This window comes from Capsella rubella, unplaced genomic scaffold (genome assembly GCF_000375325.1).
Source record: "Capsella rubella cultivar Monte Gargano unplaced genomic scaffold, Caprub1_0 scaffold_8, whole genome shotgun sequence".
Classification (NCBI taxonomy): domain Eukaryota; kingdom Viridiplantae; phylum Streptophyta; class Magnoliopsida; order Brassicales; family Brassicaceae; genus Capsella; species Capsella rubella.
Window position 1 is genome coordinate 13,255,776 of NW_006238916.1, and position 17,178 is coordinate 13,272,953.

The following is a 17,178-nucleotide window of genomic DNA, read 5'->3' on the forward strand; positions in this document are numbered from 1 at the left end:
CATGCAAACATTTTCGAGCTGTTGTAGCTCCAATCCGTACATACTCGTCCACCGTATCATTTGCACCACCATATGCCAATTGACGAATTGCTGCAGTGCATTTTTGTATTGGTGAAAGACTAGCGTGTCCGGCCGCATCTTGGGTTTGTTGAAAATATTGGATTTCGGTAGATAGACGGTGCACAATACGCATGAACAATGGCTTGTTCATACGAAAACGTCGACGGAATAAATTGTGCGGGTATGTTGGAGTGTCACTAAAATAATCATTCCAAAGATTATTGTGGCCTTCTTCACGCTTTCTTTCGATAAAAACTCGTTTCTTTCGTAAGGTGGGTTCTTCTAAGATATTTAAATTTTCTTGGAAATTTTGATAATATGCATCAAATGCATCATCCTCATCTCTTTGGTAGTGGAAATGATTTGAAAATGATGCCATATTAATACTACATGTAATAAGGTTGGTGGAAGAAGAAAGAAAGACGAAGGTTTGTGTCGAGATATGAAGTGTGAAAAAAAGAAGTGTGAAATAAGAAGGTTTGTGCTTATGAGATAGAAGTGAGAAGAAAAGGTTTTGTTTGTGTTCATTTATAGAGAAGTGAATCTTGTTTGTGTTCATCCATGTTTGTGTCCCGTGAACCGAAAGACATGATAATTATTATAAACGTTATGCATAGAGACAAAATATACAAAAAGCAAACTTGTCCGTGAATATAACTCAATAATGTCATATCCGTGAACCTTACAATATTCGTGAACCTTACAATAATGTCATTACCGTGAAGACAAAGAACATTACAATTATATCATATCCGTGAACCTTACAATAATGTCATTACCGTGATTACCACTACATAACCCAATGTGATTACCACTACACACCAATACTTTCTTACTTATACACTACCAACATTGCTAAAACAAATGCTGCAACAGCCATTACACCTAAAACCATCTGAACTCCACTTCTAAACCTAAGGTTTTTCTTACCTAGATCAGAGACTAGCAATTCTAAGTGATGGAGCTTCTGATCAGTTTCAAAGTCACTCACGCAGTTTAAGGCATCAACCTTCTCGGATAAGACCTCATACATTCTGTCCAACTCTCTCATCTCTTCCATTGCAGCATCCTCCCACCACTTGTGGAGATGCATATCCCCATCTTCCACATTTGGACATGTGAAGAACCTACACAACCACATAAAACATTTAAGACTCAGTTAGTATAGGTATATAACATAAGCATACAATGACAAGTTTAGTACACTAACCTTCTGCCTATATTATTCGGGTTGTAGCATGTATTTAGAGTAGGCCTCCCACCACAGTAGCACTGCTTTGGGAAACCAAACTCCACCTCAGGTTGAGGAGGGAAATGAGTCGCCTGAGTTTGTTCCAACTGACTTTCAACCTCATCCATCAAAATAGCTCTGGCATTGATCAAATGACTGTCACCTTCATCCATTAGAATCAATGCCTCTTCCTCTTTGTCTTCACTGTAATCATGATGGTGGTATTGGTCTGAGGAGGAAGGTTGTGAATAACTGTAGTCCTGCCCCATCTGATATTACAACCTCAAAAACACCAATAAAACCCGTGATTAGAACACATTATACCACTAGCATAGTACTCATTCATACCATAACAGAAACACATTCATACCAATAGCATAGTACTCATTCATACCATAAAAGAAACACATTCATACCAATAGCATAGTACTGATTGATACCAAAACAGAATTCCATTCATACCAAAAGCATAATACACATCCATACCAAAAGCATAGAAGACATTCATACTAAAACAGAAGACATAACACTTAAAGCCGAGTACACATAAATAGAAGACATAACACTTAAAGCCGAGTACACATAAATAGAAGACAAAGACACAAGCAAACTAAATTAGTAAAGGTTCAACACTCTCAGAATTCTCAGAAATACTAAGAAACAATCTTCTTCTTGATAAGTTCATCACTCTCAGAAAGTGGTTCCTTCTTAGCCAGTATTGTGTCAAGGATAGCCAGCTTCTGAAGCTTCTCAGTTTCAGCCATCTCCACCTTTTTGATTTCCCACATACTTTGATAGTCAGCTACTGCCTTCCCTGCCTTGCCTCCACCATTAGTCTTCTTTGCCTTAGCAGCCTTGACCCCTTCTGGTCTGATCTCACAGTCTTCACCCAAGCTAGTTGCTGACTGTGAACCATCTTCATGAGGTTTCCTCTTTGATCCTCCTTTGGGTGTACCACTGTTGATAGTGTTCAGACTGAGCCACTTCTGTTCATACCTCAACAGGCACCAGCAATGCTCCAAAGTGAACCTCCTCTTGTGGTCAGAGAAATAGATATCGTGTGCAACCTTCAGAACATCATTGTCAGAATGGCCACTACTATTGAGCCTTTCTGCAGTTGCATAAGCACCAGCAAACTTGTTGACAAAATCATTGATTTTGTGCCACCTTTGCTTGCAGTTAACACTCAAGCCCTTCTGACCATTCTCTGTGGAAGTGGGAGAGCTAGCATAATACTCTCCCACCCTCTGCCAAAAACATCCACCCTTCTGTTGATTTCCAACTACTGGGTCCTTTGAAGTATTGAGCCAAGCAGAGATAAGTACTTCATCATCAGTATTGTTCCACTTCTTTCTCTCTCTGCGATCCACTTGAGTTTCTTCAGATGTAGGTGTGGCAGCTGATTGCTGTGAACTCCAAGTAGGTAACTCAGAAGCAAGGTTGTAGGCAGAAGGAGGGAAACTCTCATTAGAAGAGTTTCCTTGGGTATGAGTTTCTTGTTGACTATTCAGAAGGTCTAGATAACTTGAGGAGTGGGGATATGGATTGTAAGAATCCATATGAAAGGGATTGAGAAGGAAGATGTTTGGCTGGTTAGTGGTTTGAAGAAAGAGGAAAATCGAATATGGTGGAGAACAAAGAAGCTTGCTATCAAGTTTAATAGGTGAGAAACGTTGGTGGAGAAGAGAGAAGATGGTGGAGAAGAGAGAAGATGGTAATAACTAATTACTAGCTAACTGCATATGTCTAATCACCAATTTTTACATTTAACTCTACTTTATTATTCAGATTTATAATTTGTACTACCTACTCTCAGAGCTAGTACTTAAAAAAATCATCAATACACCAAAACAAGAAGCCAAGTACATGCAAGCCATTATGAAACTAGCTACTACATCACCTTTTACAACAATAGCAATTCTTTCTATTTATATCACTTTCTTTAATGATAAAGTTAATAGCAAACAGCAAACAACAAAGCTATCAATCTATGACCAAGACTCCTTATTACACGCAAACAACTTGCCTTGCCTAACTGTCACAATTTCTATCAGTCTATGACCATGACTACTTATTACACGCAAACAACATTACTAAAGCAAATAACAACCCTAACTAAAACAGTATCACATTTGCAAACCACAAGCAAGCACATCTGTAGCAACTTACTAGATCATTCATATCAGTTTCATGTAATGGAAAGTTCATTCATATCAGTTTCAAAGAGCTAAAACATATTAGAAATGCTGAAGGTAAAAGGGAATGACATTTACCTTTAAATGTGGATCAAATTGGTGCTTATCACTCCACTTCGTTCACCTCAACTGCATCAATACAGAATACAATTCAGCCTTTAACCAATCAAATCCCATCAAACCCAAATAAACATCATAAATACTTTGGTTCCAACCGGAATAAACACTAGAAACAGTTTGGTTCCAACCCAAATAAACACTACAAACGAATCAATTAAACACTACAAACCAATCAACTAATAAACACTCATATCAGTTTGGATCCAACCCAAATAAACACTAGAAACCAATCAAATAATAAACACTCATATCAGTTTGGATCCAACCCAAATAAACACTAGAAACACTTTGGTTCCAATCCAAATAAACACTATAAACCAATCAAATAAACAGTAGAAACCGTTTGCTTCCAACCCAAATAAACACTAGAAACCAATCGAATTCCATCACCATCTTCAGACCCAAATAATCACTAAGCACAGTTATAAAGGTGTAAATCGGAACTTGGAGCCAAACCATTATCTTAAAAACCCTATATCCAAACGATTTCAATACCCAACATCAATCAATAACGAATAGAGACAAAAATTTACTCATTAGAAATCAACTATACAAACAAGAACCATGCATATTCAAACCAAATCTAACCATTTTCTGAAAACCTAGATCCATAAATCATTACATATATATACCCTAATCGATTTCTATACCACAACGATTCAATCAATAACGAATACCTAACAACATATAAATCACCTATAGATCGAAGATCCAAGCATAATAAACTAAAACCCCCAAATTTTCTCCTCGGATTTAGAAATCTTACCGATTAGGGTTTGATTTCCGGAGAGACTTGGGTTTGCCTTTGCCAGAAGAAGCAGAAGACGAGAAGAGAACGAACCTGACGATTCACCGTTTCTCTCGCCAGAATTCAGAGGTCCAAAAGCTCTCGCTTGTGAAATCGTCTGCCGTCGCACTCGACAAAAGTCGAGAGAAAGTCGACCGAGAGAGAAGAAGAAAAGAAATTAAAACACTTCAACCCCGAAATTTTTTTACCTACACTCAAACGCCGACCAATGAGAACGTGACACGCGGGACGAAGGACCTGCTTAATTCGTCCCGTTTATACGAACGTTTCTTCGTTATTTCTTTCATTTCCATTTAAATTAAATGAGTTTTTTGGTTGGGACTTTGCCAACATACGCCAATAAACATGCCCTTACATTACATTACATACACTCTACGTAGTATAATTCGATTCTACCGGAATACGGTTCAAACAGACTTTTCTTCTTAAAATTGAATGCCCAACACGTTTACTATCAATGACAAAATGTGAGTTACAGAGAAACACCAACCAGCAAAGGGGGACACATATAAAGTCAGAAAATGCTTAACACATGTATCTCACACCTCGACACATTTCGATCCTCTCTCTCTCTTGTCAATACAAACCAAAAGAAAAAAAAAAGAAGTGGTATTGGACATTAGGCCTAGGAGAGCAATCACAATGGCAAGAGCAGGACGGAGCAGGGGATGAATTCAGCAAGAAGATTGGCGTCGATGTACTTCGAGTGGATGGCTTCCATACTCATCACCACCAGCTCCATCTTCAGCTCATCTGCCACCTCTCCTATTATGGCCGTCGCCTTTTTCCCTTCCCCTAGCCTCTCCAACAGCTTGAACTCCTCAAACCCACCTTGCAACCACACAACACTATCTTACTACCAATAATTCCCTCGTTATCAAAATTTTAATTAATATATCTAATTTTACCTTCCGATAGATGCCACCTGATGTTGGACACTTGAGTCTCATGCTCTGCAGATGATTCTCTCTTTTCTTCGTCAATCACTGGTGATCAAAGTGTGATGTGATGATGATTTCAGACAATCAAATGGATTATGATTTATGGGATTCCCTGCAACACTTAGTTACTAAACTTACCTACAACTGTGATATCAGCTCCATACTTCTTTGCCAAACTAGTTGTTGTAGCAGCAGCCTTTTATCAAAATCCAAGCAGTAGTGATTATATTAGGTTTTAGATGTGCAGCAAATCCTTAACAAAGGTAAAGCTAGCAGCTAACCTGTCGGGTGCCTTCCGAAAGATAAGGATTCCGATCAATCACTGGCAGAAGAAGATGCTTCACATTACTGAATGCATCATCTCCCACTCCCACTCCCACTGGACTTACTTCTCCTTCTTTTGACTGCGCTTTTGCCACACCTAATCTCTCTCGCCAACATAACTAGTCAAGAAACTATTCTTTACAGATTTCTAGGCTATTTCTTAACTGTTCATGGTGGATTGGACACTAAACTTTCATAGTGGATATTCAAAAATTGGACACTAAACTTTGGCGAAACTGAGGGCGGGGAAAGTGGAGTAGTCTCCCTCAAAATCTATAAAGAAAACAAGTAAAAGTCCAAAGCGAAGAAAAAGAAAGAAAGAAAGAAAAAAGATACCTTTGAGGCGGAGGGAGAGCTCTCGAGGTTTCGATCGAAGAAAAGAGATAGAATGGGGAGAAGAGGAAGAAGACGGGAGTTTGGAGGCTGCAACGAGAACAGAAACGGATGAGAGTGAGTGAGCAGATGCCATTGAGATTGATTGAGGGAGTTGCAGTCTGACAGACGATTCCAGAAGAGAAAAACTCTTTTTATTAATAAATATAAAATCTGTTTTTTCTTTTTAATCTTTCCTATTTACGAAGCCGAAGCAAACGTATGTCGAAATCATTAACGGGCCACTTAAATAGAAAGGGCCCATATAATCGAAGCCCAACCGAGGGTGATGGTCTTGAAAGGGAGGCCTAGAATTGAATGATACGATTAAGTTGAAGGCCTTTTGTTCCTTTGTTTGCAGGTATCCACGATCCATAGGAGACGTGTATCTTAAGAAAGCCGCGTTCAACAGGGAACCCTTGTACACAAAGTACCGATTGCGGGAGCCAATGAAAAGACCAATCTTGAGTTGGGAACCGTCGATAACCATGCATGATCTCCAGCCAGACGATCAATTTCTGATATTTGCATCGGACGGGACTACGGGAGCAGCTCAGCAGCCAAGAAGCTGTTGAAATAGTTCAGAACCACCCGAGAAACGTATGAGACACATCCATATTACATATAGATTTCCTATGGATTAACAAAGTGAGAATATTGATTCAGGGGGTAGCGAGGAGACTTGTGAAAGCGGCGCTGCTCGAGGCGGCTAAGAAAAAACTTTTAAACCAAGTTCCATCCATCTTCTAGTTATATTTATCCAACCAAATATATGTTTTTTTTTCTTTGTCCCTTTTCCTCTGTTTTATATCTCTCGGGTTCACTCTTCCCGTTTAAGAAATGTGTAATTTTCGGAAAAAAAAAAAGAAAAAGAAAAAAGAAGAAGCAACTGACATGTTGGATCTCATCCTAATTATTTTTGTACTCAAGTCAAGTATTTTGTATTATCTCGCTTCTTAGCTGGTAAATGTAGAGAGCATTGCTCTCGAGTCTCTGACGATAAAGGATGCTTCTTCATTTAGGATTAGCTTAGGCAAACCCAGTCCCACGCTTTCTTATGAATGATGAACCCAAATCAAAGAATGAATAAGATAAATAGGCATGATCTCCATCCAAGAGACGAGTAAAAAGTTACAATGATTGGTGCATCAAAATCTGTAGGAGTAATCTAAACAATCAAATGAACACTACACTAGTGTGTGTGTGTGTGTGTGTATGTATGTGTACGGGCCTATAACTCATGTACAAAAGAAGAGAAGAAAAGAGAGGTTTCTTAAATTCAAATTCAAAGATGTCTTCTGCACAAGGGACAAGAAGCATGCCTGCGAAGCCATTTGTCGATGCATGGTAGGTGGAACATATGATGGCACTGCGGCAAACTTCTAACGGTCTCTCCCACCTGAAAGTCCTGTTTAGTCACCACCACACCTCAATTTTAATAAATCAATCATCTTTCAACCACACCTAGTAACCTAATCTAAACATGTAGAAGCAAGCTACGTTGTAATAAATGTTCACCTGAAGGCAGACAGAGCAAGAGAGCGTGTCCCCAGGGGTGTCAGTGATTCGGACCTTTGGAATCCTGGCGAGAGAGTCCCTAGTGAGACCCTTTGAAATGGCCGTGTCAAAGATGTCTGTATGCTCTTGGAAGTGAGACTCCGCAGCTCCCATCTGTTTGAAATGGATGGTCGTACATGAGAAAGAAATCAACCAGCAACAAATAATGGGTTAGATTGGGGGGGGGGGGGGGGGGGGGTGTGTTACCTGACTCTGGACGGCACTTAGCATGGCAGGACCGATACGCTCACGAACAAGCCTCCCGCTGAGAAGGCTAGCAAGGACATCAATCTAAGACAAACGGAGGGGAAGCACTGAGCATTAAAAAAAAGAATCTATATAAAAGTGGATGATGATGATGATGATGATGGTGTTACCAAGTAGAGAAGGCATCCAATCCCAGACTCATCGGATTGCCAGAGGAGGAGGGAAGATTCAAAGACTTCGATGGAGAAGACAGCGCCAGAGATAGCACCAACGGCGGCGCCTCTGATGAATCCGCTCTCAGTTTCTTGGCCGATCAAAGCACCAGTCAATGCTCCTAGCAGAGTCCCCACTGAGAGAGAGAGAGACCCATATTAATCAGCAAAGCACGCCAGCCAAAATCAATTAAAAAAAAAAAAATCATCCCTATATATAAAAAACTCAAATTAATCTCTAACAATCATAACAGGAAAAGAAGGAACGAGACCCATACAATTCCACAAATTCATGACTTGCGGATCACAACAGAGATTGAGATGAAGAATGTGAAGAAAAGAGAGAGCGAGAGAGGGAACGAACCTAAAGCGAAGAAGAAGGTGAAAAGAGCGGAGAAGAGGCTGGCGAGGAGGGCAGAGATGGCGGAATGGAAGGAATCTTTAATCCGATGAAGGAGGGACAGAGGAGACAAAGAATATGAATCTGACATATCTCTCTTCTTTCTTTCTTTCTGGGAAAATTAAAAGAAAAAAGACGAAGAAGAGGAAGAAAAAGAGGGAATGAATTGTTTTGTTGTTTTTTCTTTGTCTTACCAAAAAAAAAAAAATTAAAAGAAAAGAAAAAGAGTTTCTTATAAAAAGCGTAAAGATAGATTAGAGAGGGATGAGAGATATCAAAAGAAAGGAGGAACCTTCTTTCTCTCTCTCTCGGCTGACCAAAATTTTCCTTTATTTCATAAATAATAGTAATAATCAACGCGTCTGTCTCTGACTTTGTTGTCATCTAATCATAAATTATAAAAGTCACGTAAAAATATCTTACGAGACTAGAGACGAAGAGATCATCATTTGATTTTCAAACGATCGATGAGTCGGTAAGGTCAGACTTCTGATTCTGACTTTTGTTGCTTTCGTTTCCAAATTAATCCCTTTTACTTCTCTTTTATTGTACCCCACCCCACACACACACACACACACAACCAAAAAAACATAACAAGTTCGTAAGGTAACACATTACATTACTGTACTATACTATCATCTGAAACAGAAACACCACCACCCGACCTCATCCATCAACACAACATTCGCTTTTTTCTCTATCCCATCTCCCATTCATTTTACAGTATCATCTAGGTACTACTATCAAACCTATCATTATCCCCCCCCCCCCCCCTCCCCCTCTTATCTCAAGCTTGCTTCTCTATTCCTCCTCCTCCTCCTCCTCCTCATTTGCCACCGCTTCGCCCTCAAAACTTGGTGACCCACTCTCAGGTCCCTTCCTCACCTTTTAGGACTCCCCTCCCCTGCTGTAAAATCAGAGACCATCCCCACTTTAATTAATCAATAGCTACTCTCTTCTATTCTACTTTTCCACCCCATTTACACAAATTTTACGTTTCAAGGCAGGTAGTGTGTGACACCTTCCCTTTGTCTCTCACGCACAGATACCACTTATTCACACTTGAAGAAGCTGAAACTTAAACTTACCTCGATCATGCCTCAGACCCTGTACTCGTGTACACGCAACCACTTTGTAGACGACCACTTGTTCCCTTTGATTACAGCACACCCACCTGCCCATCACGGACCTTATTAATGTCTCAAATCTCAAAATGAACCATACACAAACACTATGTCTTACATGCCTCCTAACTCATCTCATCTACTTACCATGAAGACTAGATGGGTCTAGCGTTGCATCAGGCGTCATGCTCCAGAAAAGCAATGCATCTCCCATCTTCGGTTTCACGGATAATCCTCCTTTCCCGCACTCTGACAACTCATTCCACCATGGCACTGCACTATAGTTTCCCTTGGCTGCAGGAAATACTGTTTCACCCCCCTCCTCCACATCTGATCTGCAAATTCTCTTAGAAGCATTAAAGGAAGAACATTGCTACAGCTTATGGAATCCCAAAAGTTTTTCAGTTACATACAGATACATGAGAACTGTGGCAATCCGTTGTCCCCCATTCCTAGTGTTATACTCATCCATGAAGTAATCATAATGAGGTTCGTACTTTTGCCCAATCTCATAGTGCAGAACTTGAAGACCTTCCCCATGCTCTGCATAAAAAGAAAAAATAGTCAGGCTACTGATAAGATGCCTAAGAAATCTAGGGAGAAACACGGAATCAAGAGATATGAACATACCAACTGGTATGAATGTAAAATCTGATATCCTCTTCTCAATCTGACGGATAGTTTTGTCGCGCCCTCTTGCAAGAAATGTCCCTGAGCTCGTTCGCACCCTATTGAGGTTGGTGGGTCGGTCAGTAAAGGAGAATAAACTTGTGATTAATGGGTACAAGGTTGCATTTTAGAAGCAGAAAACCTGCTATCTGTGCTCTTTCCAGTCTTCTCATCGACAACAGTTGATTTCTCCATATGAGGCTTAGCTAGCTCTATTAGATACTTGCATTCCTCCTTGGTCTAATCCAAGAGCAAATTAAAACCAATCACTAATCATTAAATTCAAAATATACTCTCATTTTGTTTCCTAATCGCAGCCAGTTCTGTTTCCGTATCAAGATCTGTTTACATTATTATTGATCATATCTCGAAAATACAGATGGACATATATACATATAGGCATCCCAAAATAAAAACAGATTTTACACTGGACAGAAGAAGAATCGATAGAACTCACCAAGAAATTGTGGTAAATAGAAGCTCTGGGTTCCCAAGAGATAATTTCAACCCAACGCTCGTTCTTCGAATCATCCTCGCCACTTCTTCGGGAATATATATATATATATTAGACTATAGAAGCAGACTATAAATTTAAACAGAGTAATATCCAATCGGGATCGAATCTGTACCTCTCAAGTGTTTTTCGGACAATGGAAGTGAGATCATTGGCTTTGGAGGAGCCGGCATTGTTGCTGGGCACCGAGAGAATCCCAAAGGCGAGAAGAAACAAAATGACGAAAGTGGACATGATCAATACAACGAAGATGAGCGTTGAATGGGAGGATCTCCGAGCTGAAGGACGATGACTCCTCGGTCTCGCCATCATCTTTGCAACAGCGCTGAGATCCGTCCGAGCAGCAGAAAGTGAAAGAGAGAAGACAACAAAGATAGAGATGATGGACTTTATTACTACTCTATTGAATTCGAACCAGACGGCTGGCCCAACTTAAGGCCCATTATAGAGTGGATAAAGCAGGCCCATAGAAGTTGTCCGATACATCCGCAGGAGAAAGAAAGCTCCGCCATCCTCAAAAGATTCCGATAATGCAGCTCGCCACACCACACACCATCTCTCTTCTCCTCCCCTCTCCCTCTCCCTCTCGTCTCTCTCCTTCTCCTCAGTCCCTGGTTTTCCCCGGACGATTACGCTCTCTTTCATATTCTTCTCAGACGTCGATCCTCCCCGATGCCGGCGATGATTTCATCGTCGGTGACTGTCTCGTCTACGAGGACGGCGTCTTCGAAGACCCTTACCTTCACAAGGAGGTCACCCAGGTTTCTCACCAGGAGCGCAAGAAGAATCGGCGAGGCGGGGCCAAGAGACTAGAAGAATCCGAGATTGAGCCCGAGAACCTCGTGCCGGAGGAATGGAGGGATATCCAGGCGGAAGTGAATCTCACCAAGAAGGACAAACGCAAAATTGCGCAGGAACTGGAGTTCGGGGTTCGAGTGGAGAAGAAGAGACAAGGGCTGATTCCGCTGAGGAACGTCGACTTGAATGAGTATCTGACTTATAAGGAAGCCAAGTTGGCTCAACTGAGGCCTGTCACTCTCGATAAACCGGGAAATCTCTCCGACGATGGAGCCTCAAGCGATGCTGTAACATCTTCTAGCGAGCGAGTGGCTCCTAAGAACCCTAGATGGGCTGTCTACGGCAAGGGATTCGACCACGTTACCAAGTTCTTCAATAGTGACAAGTACGATCCCAGCAGTGGCAATAAATCCGACGGTAGGTTTACCGTTTGCCTTACCTAATCAATTTTTAAGATGCACTCGCTTGTCTCCTTCTCTTGCTTCAATTGAGAAAGAATAGTAAGGGCTTAATGATTCGAGCAGGCCCTCGGAAGCTGCTTTCGCAAGAAGAAAAATTTATGCTTAATAGCCGGAATCCTGACCTAGCAGTTGCCACCTCCGTAAGTCCACCCTTCCAAGTAAATGAATCTTATTGTAGTCCGTCCCTTATGAATTACTATTATGTGTGTCTGGTGTTTCAGAAAAAATGGCTTCCTCTTCATACACTAGCAGCATGCGGAGAGTTTTATCTTGTTGATTCTTTGCTAAAGCACAATCTTGATATCAACGCAACCGACGTGGTATGTGGATTTAAATTTTGAAGCTTTTGCTGTTTATGTTTGCGGGCGTCTTTATCTAGTGTTGTTTTCATCTAGGGCGGTTTGACAGCACTTCACCGAGCAATAATTGGTAAAAAGCAGGCTATTACTAACTACCTGCTGAGGGAATCAGCAAACCCATTTGTTCTTGATGATGTAAGTCCTAGTCATTATAATTATAATCTCCCTTGCGCTTGAGATGCGGGATCTGATCCCTTTGGTTTATCATAGGAAGGTGCAACCTTGATGCACTATGCTGTGCAAACAGCATCGGCTCCCACAATAAAACTTCTCCTACTGTATAACGCTGATATAAACGCTCAAGACAGGGTATGATGTCAGGCATTCATTGTAGACAAAGTTCATTGTGATCAGCTGGTTGACAATTTGGCACTTGGTTTTCAGGACGGGTGGACTCCCTTGCATGTTGCAGTTCAGGCCAGAAGAAGCGACATTGCAAAGCTTCTTCTGATAAAAGGGGCGGACGTAGAAGTGAAGAACAAGGCTAGTTCCCGCCTATACCTACCCCTCATCGCGATATCTGGTTTCTGAAAGCATTTACCGATTTTTGTTTTATTTTACGATATATACCAGGACGGGTTAACTCCGCTTGGGCTTTGCCTCTACCTTGGAAGAGAGACAAGGACGTATGAGGTGATGAAGATGTTGAAAGAGTTTCCTCGTAGCAGACAGAAAAAGATTGGTAACAACGACAGATGAAGCTATAAAAGAGTCGTATTAATTGCAGCAAACTCACTTATAAGGGAGGACTGGAAAATGGAGATTGAGACAAAGGTAGAAAGGGCATTGGAACCTCGGCTCGGAGTCGAGTAGGTCAACAGATTGGGTTTCTTAATCTTATCCATCGTTTTTTTGGTTTTGTTTTTGTTATATTATCACACAACTTGGTCCATCGTAAAGAAATATCTTAATACTATAAGACTGAACAAATGTATTCATTAATAATAGTTTAAAATAAAATAAAAACTTCAACAGCTGGTTTTGGTAGGGTTTGAGATAAACGGATTGAATGTAATGTAACTCTTGACTATTGAGGCTTCGAGATAGAGTCAGCAAACAGATTGGACGATGTACACTAAGCAAACTGAAATGTTGTTTTGTTATAATCCAAAAGTTTAGTAGTGTCGGCGCGTAAAAAGTATAAGAGAAAGAAGGAACTGATGATATTTAAAATTCAGATGAGGTGGTGAATAATAATATCTAAAAGGAAGTCAACAAAACCTGTGGGATATTTCTAGAACGCGACGCAATTACGACTGGACCACTTTGCTTTTGCACATCTGGTCGGTGTTTCCTGTTTACTCGTTTTTTGGTTTGGTTTTGATGCTTTTGGCACCAACTGTATCTGTATTAGCAAAAGCCAAAATCCTTAAAACCCAAAAAAAACAAGTATATTGTATATCGTATATTCGTATGTACAGTTTATCGAGAAATGAAATATTCAGCATATGGCTTTCTTTGAAGGCACGCTTAACAGTCATTACATTGCAGATCATAAAATTTCACAACTGGAATCATTTAACGGTTGTTTTTACTTGTTAGTGTCTATCTGTCTGCCTACCAGATAAATTAGGCAGATGGGTGGGGGGCAGCAGCAGCGTATGCGGATCATCACCGAACCATAACTTTTTTTTTACTACTTTATTAGAGATAGTATGATTGTAACTTTCCACGTGTTTAGTTTAGAATTTAGAGCTAAAAGTTATTGTTTAAGAATAATCATCATAACCTTATCCTTTCCACATCATCATCATCATCATCACCAACATGTAATCGTCGTTATGTTTAAATAAAATAAAATCCGGTAAAGAGAGAAAAGAGCCATTATCCATTGACGTCTCATCTCTCTCTCTCTCTCTCTCTCTCTCTCTCTCTCTCGGTCTCTCCATCCTTCTTCTTCTACTTTTGTGCTCTGCTTCACTTTTTATTTCTCTCTCTCTGTCTGAAACCATCACCAAAGAAATCAACATGCCCGGAGTTGCCTTCGCTGCTGTTCCTGCGTCCGATCTGGGAATATTCTTATCCGACTCCACGGCCTTCTCTCGCTCCATCTCCGTCTCATCTTCCACTTCACCCTCTCCTTCTTCCTCCTTTCGCTGTTGCACCCCATTGAACCTCCGATCGCTTCGCTCTCATCGCTCCCCCAAGTTTTCTCCTATTTGTTGCGGTTCTTCTTCACACGGAAGCTCTACCTCTCCCGATCTCGAGTTTCTCCAAGCCTCTGTCCTCGTTGCAGGTCCTCCCTTTTCCCCCTCAATTTCAAATGTGTCTCCTTCTCTCTTTTTGATTTCCTCATTTTCCATATTTGAATCTGATTACTGATTTCCCCACCCATCCCCTGTCTCGGTTTTCTAGGGTTTCGGACTTCCCAATAATTTCCCTTTTGTCGATCTCTTTCATTTACGCATTTTGGTTTTTTCTTATGGCATTACAAAAATAACAGAGACGAGTATGCATTACAAAATGCGGAGACATGATGGATTCCGCCAAGATTCAATGTGGCACACTTCTAGGCATTTGCCTCCTTTTGCTGTTAGAGCTAGTGAATCCAGCCTTGGTGTTCTCCCTATTGGACTCGGCTTTCTCCGTCAATTCAAACACCCCACCATCTTTCTCAAGATCTCCTGTGATGGTGACTACTTGCTTCCCGTTATTGTTGGTATGTAATCTCTCACTCTTCATCATCCGATCCTCTCTCTCTCCCTCTCTTTTATCTTATCAACCTGTTGCTCACTTTTTCTTCACTTGCACTTGCAGGGGATGCTGCTGTTGAGAAACTCTTACAAGTACCACTGCAAGGCCTGACTGAGGTCTCCCCTCCTCGTGTTTTACGCTCGCTTTTCATCTTTGCAGTTTCATTTCAACTCATCTTTTTCTTTTCTTTACTTTCTATCTTGCAGGAATGCCCTGATCAGTTCCAGTTCGTGTCTGCTGTTGTTGACAAACTTGGATATGAAGTACAGTATCGTTACCAGCGTACCTGTTACTTCTTCTAACTGTATTATAACCTCCATTTAGAGCATGTATAGCTTGCTGGCCCCTACTTAGTTAACAACAAGGTGTACTATATTATTGACAGGTTAAAATGGTGAAGCTTACAAGTAGAGTTGTAAACACTTACTATGCAAGTCTATGTCTTGGCAAGGTAACTTGAAAGACTGCAAACATCCTCTTAGCTACGAAACTCTTTTTCAAATATTATTACGTTTTCAGTTGACCATCTATCCTGCAGCCAGGAGACAATGATGTTATATGCTTTGATTCACGGCCATCAGATGCCATCAACGTAGCAAGATCATGCCAGGTATGCTTCCCGGGGTTACATTACTTCCATCAGTTTGTTCCTTTCATAATTCGTTTATGGCTCTCTATTTCTTTAACATTGGAATCTTCTAATGTTCTTGCTGACGTTTGAATACTGCCATAACATGTTTTTGTTTGTCATATGACAGGCTCCAATATATGTGAATAAAGCAATAGTTCTGGAAGAGGCTATCAAAATTGGTTATGGAGGCAGATCGCAGAGCGCAAAGCCTACTTTCAATGTTATACTTGACAGGTTTTTAGTTTGTTGGTAAATATCTTGGGTTTGTTGCACTGTCTCACTCTGTTCACAGTTGCTAACCACATGGTGGGTGTTCTTGTTCAGCGCTCCCGAGGGACCAGATCCTTTATCAGAAGAGCTTAAACTAGTAAGGAATATGGATTTGGCCTCCAAAGAGGAAAGGTACATCGATGCAGGTATAAAACTGTTCTGGATGGCTTCTATATTCTGTGTGCTTTACAGACTCCTCATTATTTTTTCCTTCTCTCTGGTATTACTTTTGCAGCGATGTGGAGAGACAAATTGAAGAAGCTGCAGAACTCGAGGTCAGTAGGCAATTATTGGTGACATATGAACTCCCAATTGAGAGGCACTAATGAAGAGACATTGATATTAAGTTCTTTTTGTTGCAGCTCTGCTGTATATAATAAGGGTGAAGCAACTCCTGAGAGCGAGAGCTATGAGTAGAGAAAGAATAGGAGCAAAGAAAGCAAATGAATGTAGATAAGAATGCAAGTGTGATGAAAAGGGTATGGAGAAGAGAAATATAAGATGCGCTTAGATTGAGGGTATGGCATGTACTGAGAGGAAGCACTTAGATTAATAGTATCGCACCACGTAATTGAGGGTAAAATGAAAGAAGGGAATGTGTAAAATGTAAATGGAAGAAAAATAAATGAAATGCATTCTTTTCAGATGTGGTTGTTGCTGATTGTGGAAGACAAAGCAGTAAGTTATAAGAAACGTGAATGATTTCTCATGAAACGATGGTGTAACTTAATGGCTTCCTTCCAACTCTCTCTTTTCACTTGGTTTCGGGTTTAGTTAATAACTGAATATAGTATATAGTATAGGATTAAATGAATGAGGTGGCCCAGCTTTGGTGCATTGAGAGTAGCAGAGTTGTTAAATGCTTGACAGAGTTGCAGTTGAAGATTCACTTCCTTCTCCTTCCTCTTCATCCCCTATAGACATTCCCATTTCCATTCTTGTTTCTTCTACAAAACAGATACTCTCTTTGTGACAGTCTCTGATATTGGCCTGGCTCACTCGGATTTTCTTTTTGACTAACTCATCGACCATTCAGTATGAGATCTACATACAAAGTATTATATATGTTTCTCAGCATGGATCAATCCATGTGCCAAGATCAGATCGACTTTTAAGGTAAATCTTGTAGAGATATAATATTGTCTTCAGCAGGTAGGGATTCATTTTTCTCGATATAAAGAATATACAACTCCGAGATGCTCCCCCCATTTCATTTGCCTTCTTTCTGCTG

At 40.6% G+C, this 17,178-nt stretch overlaps 7 protein-coding genes across 14 annotated transcripts; 2 read left to right on the plus strand and 5 right to left on the minus strand.

The window, feature by feature from the left end:
- Positions 1-691: 691 nt before the first annotated feature.
- Positions 692-4,488, minus strand: LOC111830082 (uncharacterized protein At1g43920, Chloroplastic-like). 4 transcript variants are annotated; one of them, XM_023781104.1, is made up of 4 exons: positions 4,373-4,488; positions 3,565-3,615; positions 1,271-1,560; positions 692-1,187 (listed from the first exon to the last, which is right to left on the minus strand). In XM_023781104.1, exons 3-4 carry the CDS (start codon positions 1,558-1,560, stop codon positions 893-895), a joined length of 585 nt encoding a protein of 194 aa, XP_023636872.1. In that variant the 5' UTR covers positions 3,565-3,615; positions 4,373-4,488; the 3' UTR covers positions 692-892. The 4 variants fall into 4 exon arrangements, with proteins under 4 accessions (XP_023636872.1, XP_023636869.1, XP_023636877.1 ...); XM_023781101.1 differs by having other exon boundaries at positions 1,271-1,573; XM_023781109.1 differs by lacking the exons at positions 3,565-3,615; positions 4,373-4,488 and adding exons at positions 1,640-1,663; positions 2,477-3,468 and having other exon boundaries at positions 1,271-1,573.
- Positions 1,945-2,850, minus strand: LOC111829049 (glutathione S-transferase T3-like). The gene has a single exon (XM_023777685.1). The coding sequence runs from the start codon at positions 2,848-2,850 to the stop codon at positions 1,945-1,947; it is 906 nt and encodes a 301-aa protein (XP_023633453.1).
- Positions 4,489-4,815: 327 nt separating the features above from the next.
- On the minus strand, positions 4,816-6,210 carry LOC17877246. The gene is made up of 5 exons (XM_006281068.2): positions 6,016-6,210; positions 5,637-5,776; positions 5,494-5,551; positions 5,323-5,400; positions 4,816-5,245 (listed from the first exon to the last, which is right to left on the minus strand). Exons 1-5 carry the CDS (start codon positions 6,146-6,148, stop codon positions 5,052-5,054), a joined length of 603 nt encoding a protein of 200 aa, XP_006281130.1. The 5' UTR covers positions 6,149-6,210; the 3' UTR covers positions 4,816-5,051.
- Positions 6,211-7,116: 906 nt separating this feature from the next.
- LOC17877282 (NEP1-interacting protein-like 1) lies at positions 7,117-9,581 on the minus strand. The gene is made up of 6 exons (XM_006281860.2): positions 9,516-9,581; positions 8,392-8,539; positions 7,986-8,164; positions 7,816-7,899; positions 7,570-7,722; positions 7,117-7,459 (listed from the first exon to the last, which is right to left on the minus strand). Exons 1-6 carry the CDS (start codon positions 9,522-9,524, stop codon positions 7,337-7,339), a joined length of 696 nt encoding a protein of 231 aa, XP_006281922.2. The 5' UTR covers positions 9,525-9,581; the 3' UTR covers positions 7,117-7,336.
- On the minus strand, positions 8,146-11,096 carry LOC17875710 (probable prolyl 4-hydroxylase 10). Of its 4 annotated transcripts, none has more exons than XM_023776867.1 (8): positions 10,850-11,095; positions 10,678-10,762; positions 10,363-10,460; positions 10,182-10,279; positions 9,965-10,094; positions 9,699-9,886; positions 9,516-9,601; positions 8,146-8,164 (listed from the first exon to the last, which is right to left on the minus strand). In XM_023776867.1, exons 1-7 carry the CDS (start codon positions 11,044-11,046, stop codon positions 9,528-9,530), a joined length of 870 nt encoding a protein of 289 aa, XP_023632635.1. In that variant the 5' UTR covers positions 11,047-11,095; the 3' UTR covers positions 8,146-8,164; positions 9,516-9,527. The 4 variants fall into 4 exon arrangements, with proteins under 4 accessions (XP_023632635.1, XP_023632638.1, XP_023632631.1 ...); XM_023776870.1 differs by lacking the exon at positions 8,146-8,164 and adding an exon at positions 8,741-9,334 and having other exon boundaries at positions 10,678-10,759; positions 10,850-11,096; XM_023776863.1 differs by lacking the exon at positions 8,146-8,164 and adding an exon at positions 8,741-9,331.
- Positions 11,097-11,241: 145 nt separating this feature from the next.
- LOC17877331 (ankyrin repeat domain-containing protein, chloroplastic) lies at positions 11,242-13,326 on the plus strand. The gene is made up of 7 exons (XM_006280458.2): positions 11,242-11,949; positions 12,057-12,133; positions 12,215-12,313; positions 12,389-12,487; positions 12,563-12,661; positions 12,737-12,835; positions 12,926-13,326. The coding sequence occupies exons 1-7, from the start codon at positions 11,265-11,267 to the stop codon at positions 13,049-13,051; spliced, it is 1,284 nt and encodes a 427-aa protein (XP_006280520.1). The 5' UTR covers positions 11,242-11,264; the 3' UTR covers positions 13,052-13,326.
- An 893-nt stretch (positions 13,327-14,219) lies between these two features.
- LOC17875034 (bifunctional nuclease 2) lies at positions 14,220-16,661 on the plus strand. Of its 2 annotated transcripts, none has more exons than XM_023782558.1 (10): positions 14,220-14,588; positions 14,796-15,011; positions 15,110-15,162; positions 15,253-15,309; positions 15,432-15,497; positions 15,585-15,656; positions 15,805-15,926; positions 16,002-16,093; positions 16,183-16,222; positions 16,310-16,661. In XM_023782558.1, the coding sequence occupies exons 1-10, from the start codon at positions 14,321-14,323 to the stop codon at positions 16,362-16,364; spliced, it is 1,041 nt and encodes a 346-aa protein (XP_023638326.1). In that variant the 5' UTR covers positions 14,220-14,320; the 3' UTR covers positions 16,365-16,661. The 2 variants fall into 2 exon arrangements, with proteins under 2 accessions (XP_023638326.1, XP_006280762.1); XM_006280700.2 differs by having other exon boundaries at positions 15,805-15,911.
- The last annotated feature ends 517 nt before the right edge of the window (positions 16,662-17,178 follow it).

Coding starts and splice junctions, on each gene's coding strand:
- LOC17877246 (XM_006281068.2), bottom strand. CDS start 6,148: ATGGCATCTGCTCACTCACTCTCATCCGTTTCTGTTCTCGTTGCAGCC. Junction 5,552..5,636: donor TTTCGGAAGGCACCCGACAG/GTTAGCTGCTAG, acceptor TTTTGATAAAAG/GCTGCTGCTACAACAACTAG. Junction 5,401..5,493: donor AGCTGATATCACAGTTGTAG/GTAAGTTTAGTA, acceptor TTTGATCACCAG/TGATTGACGAAGAAAAGAGA.
- LOC111830082 (XM_023781100.1), bottom strand. Junction 1,188..1,270: donor CCGAATAATATAGGCAGAAG/GTTAGTGTACTA, acceptor GTGGTTGTGTAG/GTTCTTCACATGTCCAAATG.
- LOC17875710 (XM_023776867.1), bottom strand. CDS start 11,046: ATGATGGCGAGACCGAGGAGTCATCGTCCTTCAGCTCGGAGATCCTCC. Junction 10,280..10,362: donor GGAAAGAGCACAGATAGCAG/GTTTTCTGCTTC, acceptor CAACCTCAATAG/GGTGCGAACGAGCTCAGGGA. Junction 10,095..10,181: donor TTTTACATTCATACCAGTTG/GTATGTTCATAT, acceptor CTTTTTATGCAG/AGCATGGGGAAGGTCTTCAA.
- LOC17877331 (XM_006280458.2), top strand. CDS start 11,265: ATGCAGCTCGCCACACCACACACCATCTCTCTTCTCCTCCCCTCTCCC. Junction 12,134..12,214: donor ACCTAGCAGTTGCCACCTCC/GTAAGTCCACCC, acceptor CTGGTGTTTCAG/AAAAAATGGCTTCCTCTTCA. Junction 12,488..12,562: donor ACCCATTTGTTCTTGATGAT/GTAAGTCCTAGT, acceptor GGTTTATCATAG/GAAGGTGCAACCTTGATGCA.
- LOC17877282 (XM_006281860.2), bottom strand. Junction 7,723..7,815: donor TAAGTGCCGTCCAGAGTCAG/GTAACACACCCC, acceptor CATTTCAAACAG/ATGGGAGCTGCGGAGTCTCA. Junction 7,460..7,569: donor CTTGCTCTGTCTGCCTTCAG/GTGAACATTTAT, acceptor GTGACTAAACAG/GACTTTCAGGTGGGAGAGAC.
- LOC111829049 (XM_023777685.1), bottom strand. CDS start 2,850: ATGGATTCTTACAATCCATATCCCCACTCCTCAAGTTATCTAGACCTT.
- LOC17875034 (XM_023782558.1), top strand. CDS start 14,321: ATGCCCGGAGTTGCCTTCGCTGCTGTTCCTGCGTCCGATCTGGGAATA. Junction 15,310..15,431: donor TTGACAAACTTGGATATGAA/GTACAGTATCGT, acceptor TATTATTGACAG/GTTAAAATGGTGAAGCTTAC. Junction 15,657..15,804: donor ACGTAGCAAGATCATGCCAG/GTATGCTTCCCG, acceptor GTCATATGACAG/GCTCCAATATATGTGAATAA.